This window comes from Sylvia atricapilla, chromosome 3, assembly GCF_009819655.1.
Source record: "Sylvia atricapilla isolate bSylAtr1 chromosome 3, bSylAtr1.pri, whole genome shotgun sequence".
Lineage (NCBI taxonomy): Eukaryota > Metazoa > Chordata > Aves > Passeriformes > Sylviidae > Sylvia > Sylvia atricapilla.
In genome coordinates this window covers 82,203,979-82,224,921 of record NC_089142.1, presented here as the reverse complement: position 1 = coordinate 82,224,921, position 20,943 = coordinate 82,203,979, and the positions used below count along the sequence as shown (strand labels likewise).

Here is a 20,943-nt window from a genome sequence, read left to right as displayed (position 1 = left end):
AATTAAATGGTTTTCCTTGGACCCCTTTAGGACCATTAGCCTTCATGTCTTTTCAGGATGAGATAACGTCAGTTTGCATACAAGAGAAAGCATGGGATGCCAAAATTTCTGCAAAGGGAGCACAGCTACCTAACGAATGATTGCTGAGCTCAGATGGCCCTGGCAGCTCTTATCAGCTTTTTCAGTAGCTGTAGGTAGAAACTTGCACACTATCCATATGTTTTAAAAATGTCACAACTAATTTCTGCTAATGCCATCCGTTATTGGTTCCTCTGCATGAAAGAGTGTCAGCAACTCAAAGCAGCTAGTGCCATACGGAAGAATCCATTCCAGCATGTAAACCACCAAGCAAGATTTGAAGATGATCCCTGTGGCACAAGCTGCCATGTTGGACCTGACTAGGTCCTACCTGACTGGAGCACTTTGGCTGTTCACAAGATGGCTGGATTACAAATGTCCATAGCTGTGCTGGAGTTTACTAAATACAAAAGTGCCCACTGCTGTCAAATCCATGAATACACATACATTACTACCAGATTTGAGTGCAGAATTTGCAAACTGAAATTATGTACTAAAATTGTGACCACTACCATGAAAGAACTTTTCAATTACAAATTTCAAAGCAGAAGAATTATGATTTGGTTTCTACTAAACACCTAAAATCTTAAATATGCCTTATAGTGCATCTGTCCCTAATGAATATACCTCACAGTAATTACATCTGTCCTTGATTAATGAAGAAAATTAATTAAATGAATGTATTATTATTTACCTATGCATCTTTGAAATGGTGACTATAGATACTGGAAACATGACTGATATTTTATAATGCAAAAGTACACATTACCAATGCGAGGGCACTGTCTTTGGGTACACAGCCATTTCTCTCAGCAAAGGTACTAATTTCTAAGTCTATAGACACAGAAGCTGTAGAGCTTAGAATCAGAATACTTACCTATCTGGCTCTAAAAGACACAGAATTTTTGGCTTAAGTGAGCCTTTTTCCCTATCCTCTTTGCAAAATAAGCCAGTGCAATCCAAGGCCCTGGCTGCCTTCAGAATTCAAACTATTGTGCAGGTTGTTTTGGTTTTTGTTCTCCCTCTATTGGCTGTAGAAGTGACAGCCTCATACTGCTAATTCTCTCCTGCTAGAGAATTCTGTAAGTCAGGCCATGCCTAAATCTTTTTAAAGTTAGTGCGCTTCAGGCTCACAAGAGAAAATAAGCTGTTCACACTGTGAACTATTATGGTGCCTAAAATGAGGATATTTGTGTATCCAGGGGAAGCTTCATTCCCAGATCAGGCATCTAATTTCCTGCAGAACCTATAATAAAAACTGGATTGTCACCAGTTTATTGTATTTTTTGAGCTAAAATACATCAGAACTAGGAAGCAGGCAATGCTGATGGAAAGTGAGTTGTTTACCCCAGTTCCTCATTTGGAATTGCATAGAAGGATGGATTCTCCAACGAAGTTTTAAAATCCTGTCCTACAGTCAGAACCTTAAACCAATTCTGTTACTTATTAAGGGTAAGACATTTCTTTCAAAATATATCTGGAGGCAATAGAAGGAGCAGAAGCAGAGTAGGCACTGGAAGCCAGGTTTCCTCCATCCCAAATGAATGTGTGACTACCAAAGCCATCTTTAAATGCAAACACATATTAAAAGATTTTCTGCAAACTGTTAGAACTCAAATAGGAAGGAACAAAGGAGAACCACTAAAAATATCTTTTGCTCTTCCTAAACCTTTGTGATTTTAAGTTTTAAGAAGTTTAACATGTTCAATACTAGCTTCAGTGATTTGCTTTCTGTCAGGTTCTTGGTAAGGCAGACAGCTGTAAGGTAAAACCTTAGGTCAGTTTAGAAACTTTCAGACAGAGCAAGATTTTCAAGATCATCTTCTGAAAACTCAGGCAGATCTTCTGTGTTGAAGACATTTGGTTGTTGACACACACGTAACAAAAATCCACCCCACCCACTCTTCAGTCATTTCATAAGGTTGGATGTAGCTTACTTTACATTGCAGGACCCACCTCTCCAATGGAAACTAATAAGACACGTTGCATATGAGTTCTCATGGGATTTAGGCATAAAACCAGTGCTGAACATTCCCTTGGGATCAAGATGTTTGCAGATGTGTGCCCACTGTGCAACATGAAGGTAAGACCATTTAGATGTCTGAATAGAAGGATGTTTCTCTGAAAACAAACCTAGTTTCCACATGTTTAGTGTTGCCTAGATGCTAGGTATGAATGCTTCAATCTCTGAGGCAAAACTAGTACCTGCTTCTTTCCTTTAAGAGGGGATACAGGTAGCTTTGGAAATTCAGTTCAATAATCCTCTCTACATAGAAGTCTGTCAAAGTTACTGTGCATTCTAAGAGGCAAAGAACTTAATGAGATCTTCCATCTTGGAACTGGCTTTAAGATTGCTTGTCACAGGCTTAAAGTTTTTGAGAAAATATCAGGTAACATTCTCCAGCAGCAACTAATAAAAGCTAAATCAAAGCATGCATCTACTCTTTTGTGGTATCCAAGCTGTCTAAATTAATAATAAAAACTGAACAAGGCCTGATTCATAATGAATCAAAATACAAAAATGAATTTTAAAATTGGATGTCAAAGGTGTTGCCAGTGCAATTTTCATTAGGTACCTTCTGTACACTCTCATATTTTCAAGTGTGATGTAGAGTTTTAGAAAAAGGTCAGTATTTATGATTTGAAAGGAATGGAAGAGATTTCTCACTCTCTGCTCATGCACACCTTTATTTAACTCCTTGAAACTCAGATCCAAATTATTTGCTTCCTTCAGGAAGACTTGCCCCTCAAAAAATCCTGCTTACTTCTTCACGAAAAATCATAGGGAAAAAATAGTCTGGTTTTGGGTACTGCTGAAGAACTTCCCCCATCTTAACACCCTTCCCTCACACACATTCTTGGAGAAACCAACCTAGGAAATGCATGAAGAAAGCAATGGAGCAACAGATCCATTCAATGCCTTATGTAAAACCATCCACTGAACAGCAGCTGTCAAGAGTACCCTTTACACTCCAATGGAACATGCATCAGATAATATTATTCTTCTGGTACACTGTGCAAAAACTGGCCAATTGGACAGGCAAAAATCTCTTCAAGATCCACCTTCAGGATTCCAGCTTCTCATTATATGAACAGAGTGCATTTTCTTTTTAGTCTTTGCAGGGTATTTACATGGATTCCCAACACTATCTTAACACGAAGAGGAATTAAAGTCTGAATTAGAATCGGAAAATCCCAAGTTAAAAGGGCCCTCAGAAGATCATCTGACCCTTTTTTTTTTTTTTTTTTTTTTTGAAAAAGAGAGCCTATATGAGACTATCCAGCACCCTGTCCAGTCACACTTGGAAACCTTCAGTGAAGGAAACTCTACCATGTCCCTGAGGAAGGTTGTTCCAGTGAATGATGCTTCTTACTTAAAAAAAAAAAAAAAAAATCCTTCTTATCTGGAAGTGAACGTTCTTAAGCACACAAGTTTATGTTCTCCTACCAAATAGTTCTTTACAGAATTACTAAACCCAGCTTTGAAATCAGCCTAGACCTTTCCCATACACCAGAGGTATGAGGCCATTCCTCACAGAGGCTTGTCTACTTTATTCTTAAAATTGCCAGTGATAGCTCTTGTCTAATCTCTTTACAGACCACTACCCCCATATATTTTGAACACTTTTTTAATAATACTAAAACCAAGTATTCTGAACTGAATATAAATCCATGTCATCATGGTTTACCCTAGCAACATCTGTCAAAAAACTTCAGTTGCTGAAACCCAAAACAGTTTTAGGCCCAAAGAAACTTATCATTAAATGTTTCCTCTTAGACTTATAGCTTTATCTTTCCCAGAAAAAAAGTCAGTTTCTCCAAAATGGTCAGATTCACATTCCTAGGGCTTGCAGTATACAAAAGCTGCAGTTAAAAAAAATGTGCTAAACTCACAGCTTATTTCGTAAGAAGAAACTGCTCTGATATTCCCAGACAATCTCCATCTTTTCTATGACATAACAAATGTTCTTCTCTTTTTCTATGGTATGTAAAAATTTATGTCTTCCATTCCCTCACAAGAAAACAGGGAAAGAGAACATGATTGTGACCAGCAGTAAAAAGTCATGCTCCACAAGCATCCCAGCTCTAAAACTGTGCAGCACCTTAAGTGGCCAACAGAAGCAGAATATGGACTTAAACACATTTCAACACTTATAAAAACCATATTTACCATTGCTGTCCATTGTGCCACACTTAATGTTAAGACTATACAGGACAGTACAGGAAACCCTCAAACTTCTAAAAGTCCCTTGACATTACATAAACTTGAGCTTTCTGGTGCCATAGCAGATTGAACCTACTGCAACCAGGTTCCAGTGGTCCTTCCTCCCTTGTCCACCTCAGCTACATGTTTTCTTTCTCTGTGTTGCCCCCGGCCTGTGAGATCACACACTGAAATGCAGAAATCTAATGTAAATGACAATTAAGCTAGCAAAAAAAAAAAAAAAAAAAAAAAGCAGTCTGTAGCCAAATCAGCCCCCTGAACTGTCTCACCACATGATCACTGGTGCAAGGAAGAAGGCAGGGACAACATATGGTTGGGGAGAGTAAAGAGGAAACTGGGATGGTGCAGCTGCCCAGATAAAACCTGATTTAATTTGTCATGGAATGGTATCTGTTAGTGTTTGTAATCTAAAGGGCACAACTCAATGCATAAAAAATTTCTAGAGCTTTACTATCTACTCATTTATTTGTTACCCTGCAACAATATAATTTTTTAGTTTCTCTGTTTTGGTTGTATCTGATTAGGGAAGACTGTAATCCTGGGCAAATGTGCATGAGCTGCTCAGTGAATAACAGCTGCACATATGATCCACTGATTGGATCCTGCCCTGTGAAAATGACTTCCTGTTATTCCCTGGTTTCCTTGCTAATACATAAAAGTGATTAGTTGACTTAGAAGATATTTTTTCCTTAAATCCCACTGTGACACGGACAGGTTCCTCTTTTCTTATCTGGTTCAGTCACCACTGACAAAAGACAAAATATTCCTTGCAAATATATTAACAATGCTTCATGAAAAAGGAGTACTGGGGATAAAAAGAAATAGAAAAGGAAAGAAGCAATGCAAATTGAAGAAAGAAAATCCATTGGTATGTCTTAAAGAGCATGAACACTATCAACTAAAATAAGGTAGCAGTTAATAAGGGATTTAGATTCTGTTCACATGAGAAATAATACAACAACCTGCTAACTGGAGACAGTGCTATTCAAATGTTACTGATGAACAAAGACTGGTACATAATTATGTGCAAGGAGGGGGAGGGTTACAAGAAACGTTTCAGTCTAGTAGACCGAGCCACAGCAGAGGAAAGGCTAAAACAATAACCATTGAAAACAAGCGTTAATAAGCTACTGTCACAGTACAAAGAGGATAAAGAAAAACATGTTTGTTTACACAATGAGCCAAATTTTGTCTAAAGACAGACCTACCTTTCACAAGAGAGTCATATACAGATGTGCATAGTATGGATACACACATGTCCTATAAAAATATCATCATAGTTTATAGTTTGTTTAGTAATAATTTTAACAATGTCAGCTGGGAGAACTTACACGTGGTTATGCTTTTTAATCACTAATATACTTTTTAAAATTTTAATTGTGGCTATAGAAAACAAATGCTTGGGTCTGGCTTCTGGTGCCTGCATTGCCATTAATCACTGCTTGTCCCCAAGAGACAGAAACAGCAAGAAACCTCACGTAACAGGGATGTTGTAAAAAGAAATTCATTAATACTGTATTTGCAGAGCACTCAGATACCACAGTGAGAAACAGCACGGAAAGGCCTATGAGGAAATTAATCATTCTGCATTCAGTGCAGGATCTGGCAGATGTGCAATGAAGAAAGCCTAGAGACATACATTAAATATGAAGATAAAAAAAGATTCTAGCTATTACCAGCAGAAATAATATCCCCTGAATGAACATCAACTGCCTTAGGCATTAAATGTTTGATGTATTCTCATTCAATATAAGGGAAAACCCTCTGATTAATATGGTAAGATTACAATAAGTAGCAGCCAGGTATTCTGTGCAAAATACAGAACCTGATAGTGTGATTAAAGTCCATCATAAAGTCCATCATACCGTGGGATTAATATTTCCTCATTTTTGCATGCTTAGTTTTGCAACTAAATAACACTCCCACAGTCCAGCAATTATTGGCAAATGTACATTATCACAGCAGTCAGAGAATCCTGTCACCACAGCTGACACAGTGTGGTGTGCATTAGCACAATAAATCAATCCGTGTTTCCCACTGCAGCCACTGGACTTCTGTAATCAAGCTCCCCTGCCTTACAGCTGCCTCAAGTAAGTCAGGATAGCATAGACAGGGCAAAAAAAAGTTACTGGAGCGATGACAAACCTGCAGGCTCATAGCTAGCTCAGATGTCTGCAGTAGCATTGCAACTGTGAATTACTAATTTTATTTTACTCCACATCAGTTCAGTTCTGCTCCCCCGTCCACATAAGTTCTGCTTTGTCTTACTCCATCAACCCACATCTGAAGTCAGATTTGAACCTTCTCCTCTATTAATCAACAGGGACAGCTGCTGCAGAGGAAGGATGTATGGAGAGGACTCTAAGGTAGGATGCACCGTTGTATTGGAAAAGATCTATAAAAACTGCATTATACAGTTCTTCAGAAATGGTGAGAAGAGGCAAGGGGACTCAACGCATGCCTGTCTAGAAAAAGGAAAGATGTGCTGGAATAATCTGTCTGGCAGAAATAGTCTCAACACCCATGTTGAGATGAAGCAGTACAGGAGCCTGCCATGGTTCCTTGTACAAAAAAGCCAAAACACTGCATGAAAACATATGGATGACCAAGTACTGGTCTTCAAGCAATCCCCTGTGTTTAAACCAATTCCACTTGGTTGAGGCTACTTAGAGCAGACAGAGCATGCTACCTGAAGATTCCCTTAACGTTCCTGGGCATTATTATTTTAACAGGTACATCTGTGGCCAACGGCCAAATTATCCCTCATACTGGCCCTAAGAAGCAGTCTGCATCACATCACAGACCCCCCTGCAGCCCAGGGGTTCTGATCACTCAGTCTGCTGAAAAGAAAGGCAAGACTCTTCTGCCCTCTTCATGCAACAGCAATTCCCTCTCATATTCAGTAGAACAGTCTGATCTGTGCGTGCAATCTGCCTCAGAAAGAAGAGCCTAACCTATGCCTACCTAGCAAGGTGAAGGCAGACTCAGAAAGGCATGAAATTCCCAGAGCCCCACTCTGGCTCTGTGTGTGCTGTCTGTCCATACTGCTGCTCATGGCTAGGGTGCCAAGCACGTTTGCTGCTTAGTTTCAGTCAGAGTAGTTTCTCAGGTGATGGACCCCAGAGTAGTGCTTGGACTCTCTGCTGCTTAATTCAGATCAACACCACAAGTTGGGACTTGAGTCTGCTCAGACAAATATATTCTAGTTCTCCATTCTGAGATGCCTCACAACTTGGCTGGCCTACTGATTTGTTTACAGCTTTCTTCACCAAGAGAGGAATGTATCCATTAAAATGTGCTGGCACATTTTAAAAACAAATCTGACCAGTTGCAGGAAAAAAAATTAGTTGACTTCATGAATGTAAGTCCAAATGATATTATCACTTTAGCACAGCTCCCTTTCAATATTCAGTTCTGACTGATTTCTGAGGATGCAGGTGGCCAGCCATTTACAGGGAAAAAGCTTAATATTAATAATTTTAGTTGATAGCTTTTCCAGGATAGCATAGCAAAGATTAGTGGTGTCTTTTTTCAAACTAGCTTCCCACTTAACTTCTATTTGACACAAATAGGACATACCATAAAGTGCTCATACAAAGTCTACTCATTTCAAGATAAAAATGACTGAATTTAAAATTAATTTATTTCTTTTCAGGAATGCAAAACCAAAAAAAAAAAAAAAAAAAAAAGTATTTTTCTTCCATGGAGATAAAAACCAAACAACAAACCTAAACAAGTGAAAGAGTTGCAACAGAGCTGGCAATCACCTTGCCATAACCAAGACATTCTAATAAAAATATCAGTGTAGAAATTAGCAGATCAAAACATGGAATGAGAAAAAAATATATAGTGAGAAAATCTAGAAGTTGTAATATTGATGTTTGAGAAAGGCCAATAGTACACAATTATAAATACAATTCCAAGGTTCAAAGATGATGATAAAAAACCTCACAAGAATTACTAGCAACTTTCTCCAATCCTTTGTAGCTCAAAGCACAAATATATTGATCCTTTCATTTAAATACTGTAAGATTTCCTGTCTCAGAAATCTAAAAAAGGCATAAGGGAAACTGAAGCTGGTAAAATTTTAAAAGCATGTGTTCTGGGATTTTTTTTTAAGCTCACAGGTTGGATTAATTCCCACATAAACTGAAGGAAGTGTTAAACATTTCTCCCCCTTTTCTAGCTAAAAATTTCTCCTCATCTTTTTTTGAAAGAGGATAGATTTTTGTATTGGGTATTTTTAATAAATGATACGTAAAATATCTGTTGCCAGTACATAGATATGAATGTACAGGCCTCCTATTCTCTGACTCATAGGAATTTGGTATACTAGAGTCACAGGGAAAAGAAACAATTTTTTGAAAGATAATTTCACAGACATTGCTGTTGAATAACGTATTTCTTTTTGAGCACATCAGAAATACACTCCACGTATATCTGACAAAGTAATTGATATCTTACTGGTTATCAAAGGATCGATATCTCTTTTGGTTATGTAGCAGAAATCATCAAATCCCTGGAAGAGATAGTGTCATGAAATGGTAAGGATCTATAGTTATTCATTTTTTAAATTAAAGTTTATTAAGTTTAAATAACATGTCAATCTTGATTTAAAGCTGATCTCCCTCAGGAATAAGGACTTCCATTAGTAATATGTTTTAGTTATGCAGTGAGGAGATTACAAGGAATTTAAACAAATACAGATTGATTTTTGTGGAAAAAGGGTGCCCTTTATTCTTTACCATGAACAGTCAGGCTATGTTATTGTGCTACTACACATAGCAACTCTTTGCCTAATTAAGGTTTTGGAGTTTCTTTTGTGATCCATACAGGTGCCTTTGTCAAAAATGATCACCATGAAATGATCATCCTATGTTCTTTTTGATCTTAGAAAAGTGTATCTTACCCTTAAATTCATGCTTTTATCTGACATAGATAACTAAGAGGAAAAATGTGTATGAGATTGCTGAAACTCCTAAGAGAGACTGATTTCTTTCAGCAATTCTTAAATTCTCTTTACTGTTTTTCCACATGGTTTTACATAAAACAAGCTCATTTATGTAATGCCAATGTGCATTTCCTCTTTGGATAGAGATTTTTTGAGCCTCAAAATAACAATTAGGAAAGAAGAGAACAAAGAAACACACATAGCACAAAAAACCTTGTCACCTGCCTAAATCTGACTGATGATCTATTTTCCAGTGCTTCAGAATCATCAGTACCACACACGTGCTGTTTTATTAATTTACTTTGCTATTGCTCAAAAGAGGAAAAGAATCTTGTCCCACAAGGTATTAGCCCAGACTCTCAGTGTACGTTGCCTACGATTAAAATGGCTGCAGGGAATTTAAACACCTATCTAATATACTGCCTTTTTATTTGCTTGTGAACTGCAAACATCAGCTTCAGTAACAGTTTCAGATTTCTGACATCTACGAACCAGAGAAAGCTGAAGGATTACAGGGTAATAGTGCAATACCAGTAGTGTGCCGTTTATGTACCATCTGAGACTGCATTTTAAATAACAGGAGCAGCAGTCAAAGGCATAACAACATAAAGACCTTGGTCTTACCCTTTGTTTTCAAGTCGTTTAATACCTTTGATTCCATGGGCAGTTTATCGCTCACTAGTTTTATCTCAATATTTCGGGATGCCAGTTCAAGCAATTTTTCAAAAAGACGCTGACCCTGGGAAGAACATTAAAGGAAAGCAGAAGCTTTTAGACACAGAATTGATCAAACAATTGTCAACAAATTAAAAAAGCATATTAAAACAAAAACAGTATAAACAACATCCGAGTAACTAATATTCCTAGATATGGTCAAACGTACCCTAAAGGTTTTCAGCTCAAATTCGTTTCCTTGGAGAAATACTGTTCTGAAGGCCAGTATTTGGTTTCTTGCTTTTTTCAGATTGTGCAATACTGACAAGGTGACAGGTGTCAGGCAGAAAATGAAGTTTCCAGGGGTTTTATGCTGCATAAGCACATTTTGACGTTAACTTTCTTCTAAATAATCGCAGTCTGATAACAGTATTAAAAGCTCAAGGAAAACAGTTTATTACATTTTTTTCTGTATTGAGTGATATTTTTGCAAGTGGTCCTAACCATAGTATAACATATTCCCAAGTAGATGCCTGCTTATCTTTAGATGAGTTATACCAAGAAGAAAAACAATGATCTATAGGTATTTTATGTGCATTTACTTTTTATGCTCCTGTAAAATTTTACTATTTAAACCCTGTTCCTAACACAGAAGAAGAAAATTCATGCTGAACTGAATACATGTCAAAACAGAAATGAAGGTAATTGTTTCATATGAAAAATAAAATTTTGAATCACCACATTTTTCCATATCCAAAAAACAAACAAGTAAAACTTCTGATTGCATTGTAAACATTTAAATTTTAGACTCAATATTTTAAATTAAATAAAAAGGTTTAGTTACATCCAACTAGACCATGTAAAGAATAAACTCTCCCAGTGTATCACTCCTGTGTTGTTACTACAGTTACAGCCAGAGCTCACTTCCTTGCTGCTATTCTAAGTTAGTAGTGCAGACATCACTTTCAATTAGCAGTCCAATACAGAGAGACATTTTGACCCTGTCAAAATGCCTACCCTACCTGCACAGTTCACTTTATACTCAATGTAATGTTTGACCCAAGATAAACCTAAAAATAAAAAAGCAACAGCTATACATCAGTTTCCAAACAAACAGGTAGAAGATAAAGCTCTTCACAGAACCATGTTACATAATTCTCTGTACAAACTAAGAATCTTAAAAGGATCTTTCAACTCAACAAAAATGACCAAATCAATAATTTGGGATGATATGACACAGCAAGGACCAACAAAACCCCACACAAAACCTCTGCACACACTGAAAACCCATTATCAGCAGACAGTGGAAAGCCTAGAAATTTGCCCTGTAATTGCCTAGTCAGACTGATAGTTTGACCTTTGCTGGGCTTTAAGCATTACAGGCACAGAAAGTAGTGCGTCCCTTGTCTAAAGTACAGACCTATTTTTTCAATATTTTGTTATTTTGAATATATGTGGCAAAATAAAAATACCCATCCCCCTAAATTATAGCTTTCTGAAAACTACCAATCAGCCAGAGGCTGCAATGGAAAGAGAACTACTGTTTGTTTTACTTTTGTAAAGTATGCCTTCCTGCTCACCCAAATTCATAGTATAGCTCCCTGCTCAACCCAGGGGTCACAAGAACTTAGCAGTGAACACAATGCTGCCATAGTGAAAGCATTAAAGAATAGCTAACAGATCAAGAAAACAAAAACATTCTTTGCATGAAGTTCCAAATGCTTCTGAGATTCAGCATTTTGCAAGGTGACTGGGTGGTTCCATATGTAACAAATGTCCTCCGTGATTTTAACTCACACACCCAAGAGCCCTGAGTTGGTGTGTAAGTCAAGGAGTGGCATTCCGTCACATACCTCATCAAGCTAAAAAAAAAAAAAAAGTCCTTAATTTTTACAGAGATTGTGTTGGGTCTTTTTAAGAAGAGGAGCTGATGTTACAGAGGATGTAAGAATTAATGAGGTAGGAGTGTGGAGGAGAGGGATGCTGCATGCAGAGTTATGCAGCTGCTCCAGCATGATTCTGGGGGGTAAAGGTTCACTGCCCGGTGTACCTGGGTGCCCTGCTCCCACCAAGAGGGGTTCTCATGCAACTGCTACAGTCTGGCACTGCTAGACTTTTGCCAAATCTGGGAATAGCCATTGCAGCCCTGCTGTCTGCTGATTTCCCAGTCCTTGCTTTGCCCCACCCCCCAGCTACCTCAAAATGTCAAGCTCCTGGTATGCCAGAGGACAGCCAGCCTTTGGATGTGCTTCATATGAGTCCCCTGACTGGAAACACCAGCAGTTTTGGTTTTCGTTAGCTACATCTTTGCAAAAGTGAGTTGGGAAAATCAAGGATTAAAAGGTTTACATTATGAATATTAACTAATATGCATATAAGAACAGCTATGCAGGTTGTCTGTGTTGATTCCATTTACCAGGTAGACAAATAAACACTATTTTTGTTTAGGTTATCTGCAAAAACTGATTTTTTTTAGAACTGCAGCATAAAGCTCTAGCATACAAAAATAAAAATGGAAAATGCATTCATAGATTGAATGGAAAATGATTATCATTATCAATACAAATTACTGTGTTAACTCTTCTGATAAAGAAATGCTTAGAAAGTTAATGTATAAAACTGATAAAATTAATTGCTTCAGGGGATGGTCCTAATTTTATTTCCCTATGGTAGTTATTTTTAGATATTATTGTCACTTCTACCTGCAGGAGATTTTATTTACATATGCTTTATGAAAGTTTTGACAAACAAGTCTGAACTTTCTGTATTAACTGTAGTTTGGACAAAAAAGGACCTGGCAGCACCTCCTGAGATTTTCTTTATATTCCTTCACCCTGATGCAACCAACATTGCTGTCTCCTACAGGCCATGCTGCCCGCTGAACAGCCCATCCTATGGGTTAATAGATTGCTTGGAGTGCAGCCCTGCATTCTAATGAAACCATCTCCTCTGAAAATGCATCTGTTTTCCCATCAGGGACACCACAAGCTATTCATTTATGGTATTTCCCTCCCCCCCCAAGTGTGTGTATAAATGATAAAATCTCAAACTGATTCAACATTTAAAGCATCTCTATGCAGTGATGGTTAAAACTAGGAGTGCACTCACCAAAAATTTGTGTTTATACAGGTACATAAAAACCACCACCCGTGACAAAACTGGAAAGAATTCCCTTTGTCTCACCTGTTACTGCATCATCCTTCAGCAGGCATTCATACTCTCACCAAGGCTTAAGCTCAACAAACCAAACTACGAAAAATTCAACTTGTTTTTAAAAGCAAATACATACTCCAGTAGAAAGGGTTACTAGAAATTCTTCCCACACTGCTGAAGAACCTAGACTTCTTCCCCATTAATATTAATTTGAAACCCAGTTTCTACACTTTCTGACATGTTTACTAGCAATTTTACAGGTTTGTTCTATGAAAAGGAGAAAAGATGGGATGGAAGGTCTGAAATGTTTTGTTACTGCTGTCAGAACATTTGAAATGCTTCTGCTGAATACAAACCCTTATGCTGTCATTCAGACCACATTCCCTTTGTGAGACAATACCAGGCTGCTGCACGGCTGCATGACAGTCATCAGAAGCATTTCTATACACCCAGCTTGTGAGGACTGAGAAATAGGAGCAGCCAAGTCTTATGAAACTGAGCTACCTTATAGCAATATCTGCATTTTAAAAAGCAATACCACCAGAAATCTGCTTATCCTGACAAAATATTCTCTTATACTTTTTTCTAGGCTGTTTGAAAAAAAACTTAGCGAAGGTGACAAAATAGAATGTAAAAAGCATTTATCATGTGAAATAATTTACTTTTGCGTGCTAACTTTAAACTAGCATAAATCTCAAACATCAGTCCCAACTGTACTTGCCACAGAAAACCCATTAATTAAAAAAAACCCTGAAGCTGTCATTCCCAAAAGGTCCTGAAATTGCCCCCAAAGCAATTTATTGGCAGACTCTAGATAGGCTGATTGTAACCTGGCTGATTTCCCTTGTCTGCTCTTGTCTCTATCAGCACAGACTCCTCATAAGAAATAAAATAAGGAGATACAAACATGAAAATGCTGTTATTTACCAAAGAACTCTCAAATTGCATTATTGTACTCTTCAGTAACATACAGTCATAACATACATCAACATATATAGATGCCCACAGTTTTGAATACGCTTATCTTTTTAATCTCACAGAAAAAAAACCTGGTTATTTCATAGACTTTTATTCTGTTTTTTAAGATATAATTCTATTATTTTTCCCAAGTTTTCCCATAATTAAGCCTCTGAGTATATTTCTAAAACATCACTAAAGACCATAGCATGCTGACAGAAATCAATAGAGCAAATAAATCAAGAAAATATAACTTTCACTGCTGTTATTTACTACAGAACAAAGAAACTTAAATGCTTTCCTCAATTCTTCTAACCAAACAGCTAATGCAAAGGAATGGAATATCCTTTCATTTAAAAAATTCTCCTTTCACTGGATTTATTTTCTATGCCTTAGTCTGTACCAAGGAAACATCATCACCTGAAGGGGAGAGATGTTTATGTTAAGATGAGCTTATAGATCTCTGTGGCTGATCCTATCCAATTTCCACTGGGAGCTGCTAGATTTGGAGATATCCTCTTCTTTTTATTTATTTGCTTTTTAAAATAATTTTCAAGGAAGGGAACTTAAGCTCTTGCACTAGCATTTGTTCCACCAAACAAATCACTTAAGCTCCTTGGGCAATGACTGTGTGAGTGACTCATAACTTCTCATAAGAGATTTACTGTAAAGCTGGACAGCTGCCTTACAGGAGACAGAGCATCAGATGGATGAGGGACTTCTACCATCAGGCCATTTGGGAGATGCACAGTAGGCTGGTGAATAAAATCAGGAGTATCTATTTTTTATGTGATACTTGTAAAAATCAAATGCAGATCTACCTTTGATCACCTTATGTTTATTCAGATATTCATTTAGGGACAGCTGTGTCAGACACATGGCAATACCAATAAGCCATGATAGCACTGATTCTGATTTGTAAAAAACAAACTGAAGTTTGTGAAGGACTTGCTGGAAATCTAAAAGGTCATTCTAAATTAAAGCTTCAAAACAAAAGATGGGCCAGAGGAAATCAACTGTGAAAACTGTAAACTGGCATGATCTTGTATTCACCTCTCTCTTTTCACTGAAAATGAATCAAAAGCCGTCCTCAAAAAACAAAGCTTCTATTTTTCCTCTAGTATCTCTAAACATCAGATTGCCACAGGAAGACTCACATACTCACATTCCACAAAAGCCTCAGTGCTTGTACATGACAACTATCCTGCTATCTTGAAAACACACATATGACAATACAAACTTGCCAAAATAGGTGGATTTTCTCTGAATGACAAGAGCAGTGTAGAGAGAACTCACTATTTTGCCAAGTAAATATTTATTTACTTGATTGCTTTATCTGTTGAAGCACAGAAACACTGTCTCATCATGTGTCTGTCTTTAGAGATTCCAATTTAGCAAAACTCATCATCTCAGATGACTGAGCGTGGCTGTTGTGACCTGGGCAGCTCAGTCAGCAATGAATGTTTATTTAGATTTCTAACAACAAAATACAGACAACCAAGAGTCAAGGACACTAGGTAACACAGCCACTAACAAAAATAAAGAAAAATACAGCAGGAAGTTCTGAAATTTTATATATGCAAATCTATACATGTCTATGTATATCCAATATGTATTTGGACAAGACAGACAATATGTATACATACAGACAACACACATATTGGGAATATATATCTATGTATGCATGCATGTATGTATGTGACTACACAGAGAATATAGTTAAACCTTGTAACTAACTGAGAAAAAGGAATCTAGCCAACTCTGCTTTTCTTCTTCAAAAACCCATGTCTGTTCAAGTGCTCTTGTGGAGAACCTTGCTCTCCAATGTGACTTGAATATTCAGAAAAAAGAAATTGCTAATTATAGAGCAGGATGTGGGTCCATATGGAAAATGGTGGCATCCTTAGTTTCTGAAAAACAAGAATCATTCAAGGAACAACTAGAACTGATTGACTAAGCACTGTACTACCTGGGAGTTTTGCATCTCAGCCCCTTACCTCTCATAATGCTTCTACTATATTGGCCAAATTTCCCCAAACTCAAATTGTAAAGACTTGAGGACACTGGACTTATTCTTCAAACAGTTACTAGATTATAGTTATCGAAGCTCCTCTGAAATTTCACATTCACTTCACCGAGTGGAGAAAGCAGATGTAATGATACCAGTTTTCTCCCTTCCCTTTCACAGCATGAGCTTTGTGTACATTCTCCGGGGCAGCAATTGGATAGGAAACACTGCCACTTGGCAAATTTTTAGCAATCAGACTGGCCAATAACAATATAGTGTTTTAGCATGAATAGACAAGCTTGACAGAAAGATCTATCAGCTGTTCAGCCCACACTGCTGTACAAATGAGAAAATGACTGGAATATTAATTGCCTTTAAATAGAAGTAATTACTCATTTTTGTAAGCCTACTAGCAGGCAGAAAAAGATAGGTAGAATGGAATATTATGAAAAATGTTTGATTTTCCTGGCTTTAACTGTGCATTTGAAGACAAAATACCAAGTCCACTTCTTAGATGTCTCTTCCTTTCCCTGCTGAACAGTATCTTACAGTTTTTACTTTGCAATGCGAATGTGGAAAAGGGAATGGATTTTATGCTTAACTACTGGAATTCCAATTTCAATTTTGCTATTTTTTTTCCTCTGTTTGGGATTTGTTAGGCTCTGCCAGTTCTGAAGCAAATGACATGCTGATTTTTTTTCGGACAAAATATTTTTGAAAGATTCATGCACATATCAATTCATGCACATCCTAGAAACATCTAAGGCACTAGCTCCTTGAATTCATCTGCTTGAATGACAGTACATGGGTTTGAAGCTACTTAGGCAATAAATTCAAATAAAGCTTAGCTGCATGATTACATTGTGAAAAAGTCAATATTTTGATATTCAAAATTAGATATTTTTATATTCATAAATATTTATATTATGAATAAATATAAATTTATTCATAAACCATATCCCAATATTTATAAGCATTCTAAAATGAGGGGTTTGCATTACATTTTCTATTCATCCGCTAGCCTTATATTTTCAGTATTTTAAATGGACACGCAGCAAACTTCTTCTGAAGAAAAGTTCATGTATGCTGCTCAACTAGGCTACAGTCTATTTCAAAAGAACCAGAATATAGTTGGTTAGAATATCAGGATTTGCCTATCATCTAACAAAAGGCATTTTTACTGCACAGCATTAACAGAACCAGAATGGAAAGCCAAGAGTTTATGCCATGGTATAACAGAGTTGATTCCTTACAGTTACCTGGCTGTCATTTTAGCCCCATTTCATGTCAGCTGAGTGGCTCCTTTCAGCAAACAATCTATCTAGTGGAAAAGAGGAGACATCCTCAGCCTATCCCATCTTTGATACCTTAGTTTCACAAGTGATGCTAAATGGAAACCTTTCCTGACCATATTTCTAAGAGGATTGCTCTCAAGAATGAAGTGTTTGTCGGCGCAGCATCACTGTAATGCATGTCTGCCTTATTCACTATGATTTATGATTTTTCATGCTGTTCTTAATTGCAGAAACCTTGGACACTGCTCCTTCCCAAGATCAATTTTGAAAAGCTATGAATCACCTGATATGATATTGTTCTTTGCAAAAATCTATCCATCTATTTGGCTGGAGAATTAATCCACATGCTTGCCTTTTTATTTTGTTAGTAGCACCAAATAGAAAACAATTGTATAGATTTATGAATATTCCTAAATAGGTGGATGTGCTAATAGAGATACAATTTGACAGCTTTCTTAAGGTTACACAATGACTTTCTTTCCTAAGATGGAAGTGCTACATGTTGATATCTAGTCCAAGCACACCACTGCTCTCAGAAACTTTTGTATTGGCAGGAAAATCCCCAGAAGAAAATTATTTTTGGACTACCCAAACAAATAGTTCTGCTACAGGGAAGAGTTTTAGTTCTGTAAAATTAACAGTTTGACAATAAGAACAGACTGTTAAGGTCCCACTCTTTTGTTAGGCTAGAACATACCTGGCATGCTGATGGATGACTGTGATTGAGGTCCCACTGGGAAGATACTATGTCAACAGACTTTTCAGCCATATTAAGCAAATTCATCCAGCCTTGGAAAAGAGACAAATGGGATGGTGCACTGTCTGAATAGTTGATCCCTTCAGGAATATTTTCCACGAGAGCAACCCTGAGAATAGATAAGGAAAAAATAAGCACTTAACAAAAGCACTTTTCTTTATTAGAAGGTTCCAAATTGTAAAGAACTTCAGGTTTTGGGCCTGGGGTTCAACATCTGCTCCCAGAGGCTCTCAGCAGTTTGCCACCCTGCAACTCTCTCTGAAGCATCTGACTGTCATGCTCAACACTTCCCATAACAATGAAGTGCAAAAGAGACCTACTGCTAATGCAGCAAGGCCAATTAAGCTTTCAAAGCTCTGCAAAACTAGCTTACACATGGAAGAGGTTACTTCTTACAACACAGTAAGTGGGAATCAGTCCTTAAGGGGAGGATGGGAAGAATCAAACAATCTCCTCTTGCTTTGCCACTCTCATCTCTGAATATATTTTCTTCTCTCTAAGGAATGTGGTAAGATGTACACTCCCTGGCATTCTCTTAGGTCTGCTTTTACAGCTGACATTTTATTACATTGCCATCTCTACATATGAATTCTCCCTTTCCAACTGCTCTAAGCTGCCCAATTTTTCTGCTTTTGTTTATCTGTGTAAGGCTCTAACTGGGACCCAGTGGTTAAAAAAAGAATTATGACCTTTTAGTTTCTGGCTCTCTTTGGAAAGCTCTTTGATCTTACTGTCTACAGTATTCAAAACATTTTTAAATTAGAGTACATAAATTCATACAGATACAATCACATCCAGGGAGCTGAACAAGCATTGTAGTAAACTGTCAGCTTAAAACATATTCCTCTGCTTCAGGGAAATGATGCCTTTCATTCAGCACACCACATCACTGTGAGATTTTCTCAAATTGTGGCAGGTAAAGCTTCTTTCTACACTCAGTAGAGGAATTTTAAAATGAAATAAAGTCAAACGAGTTCTTCAATTCTGTCTTTAGGTAACGAGAATAAATTTTCATATAAATGCCCCCAACATCTGCCACTTCTACTGTGAATTATACAAATCAGATGTAGGAAAGCTGTAATAGGAAGTCAGAGAAACAATCCTCTATTATATACAAGTACATCAAGCATTTCCACACTGTTTTTGTACTTGTCAGTAGTGTTAATTATCAACTCCAGTAATATGAATATAATTTGTAAACTTTAAGTAAATCATTATTACAAAATTCCAGGGTAAAAGAAGATTGTACATGTTTTGACTCTTTGAAAAACAAATTAGTGCAGTATCTTCTATTAATTCAGTTCATCCTGGAGGGTTCACATGGAAACTTTTACAGCTATTTCAGAATATCAGGCATGTCTTTGAATGGAACCCATTAATAGACTGAAGATTGGTATGCTTAAATAATGTTATGAAACCCAGTAAGAACTGTGATAAAGCAAACCCATGGTCATTATCACACTCTCAAATCTCCTGGCCTGGCAAAAAATCCCACCACCCAAACCAGTTCAGGCACGACTCCTCCTGTGTGTTCTCTTATTCCCCCAAATCTGTCAAACATCACAGGTATCACTAAGCTGCAATTACCAATGACACTCTCCACAACTTACTTTGAACACACTACTGTATCTATTAACATTAAACTTGGCTACACTGCAGTAATGGAGCTGGAAATCAGCAAATACACTGTAAAATGTTAAAAACACTGCTAGATTTTTTAATGTCTTTAAAGTATATTTTTTTCTAAAGCATTCTACCTACCTTGTTTACAAACTTTCTTAAATAACTAGCAATCTAAAAATTGAGTGCCCTTCTGAAAACATTTAAAAATAAACTCTTTAACACTCGGGGGTTTAGGCTTACTTTGGCCAATAATCCTGTTACAGAACTTCATAAAACTTTGTTTAGATCCCTTGAAAGCCTGGCTTGCTCTTTTTCAATAGTTAGCATTACCAATCATATTGCAACTCTTAGCATGCCCAAGTTTCCAGAACTTTTTTTATGTAGAGCTGTAGGATGGCCACCTTCAAAGAATAAGAAATTGAAGCTGAGAAGATAAAGTGATCTCTAGAAGGACCTGTAAGCCCCCTGATAATCCAGTTGCAAAGATCAGAAATGAATGTACCTCTTTCTGAAACCTTCCATCCCCAACTCAATCATGTCTAGATACAGGAAAGGGTTATTCTGAATATTCTTCAAAGACATTCTTAATATCAAATGATTATTCAAAAATAAAATAATGTCAAATGCAGTTCTGATTTAGTTAGAATTTAAAAATACACATCACTTCCTTGAACAAGTAGTGACCAAAATTTCCCAACATTAGAATATTGCCTGACATACACAACGTTATCTAGTGGAACCCATGCAAATGAATTACACAGGAGCCCACAAAATAACTGATAGGACTGAATCTGTCACAGTCACTTCCACTGGGTGCTAGTAGTTTCCTATAGACTGTACTGAACTTGTGTCTCACTGGAAAGCAATAGCTTAACTTCCACTTCTCCTGTCTCTTTCTCTGGCAAGTTGACTATCAAAAACCCACCCCTGCCACAGAAGGGCTCACATCATTTGGAGATCATGTAGCTCAGCCCTCCTTGTCAAAGGAGGGCAATGCCAGCAAGTTGATCAGGACAGTATCCAGTCAGCTTTTTACATATCTCCATTATCTCCAAACCCAAACTCATCGTATTTGAGGTGATAGACCTGGCCCAGCCAAACACATACATGCCTATTTCTGACTTCACATTATTTAGGTGTGCATTAAGCTAAAATGCAGGAAGAGTTGTGGGTCGTTGCTGTTCACATACACTTTGTTACAGATACCATCAAGAGATGCACAAAAGTTGGACTCTTCCTCAT

At 37.2% G+C, this 20,943-nt stretch overlaps 1 protein-coding gene across 1 annotated transcript in view; it reads right to left on the bottom strand.

Moving 5' to 3' along the window:
• PLD5 (phospholipase D family member 5) overlaps nucleotides 1-20,943 on the bottom strand; it is a 138,415-nt gene that overhangs the window by 42,556 nt on the left and 74,916 nt on the right. The window contains exons 3-4 of the mRNA XM_066314431.1: nucleotides 18,019-18,187; nucleotides 9,879-9,993 (exon numbers count right to left, since the gene is read on the bottom strand). Coding sequence (XP_066170528.1) covers nucleotides 9,879-9,993; nucleotides 18,019-18,187 — 284 coding nt within the window. The remainder of the gene's footprint in view (nucleotides 1-9,878; nucleotides 9,994-18,018; nucleotides 18,188-20,943) is intronic.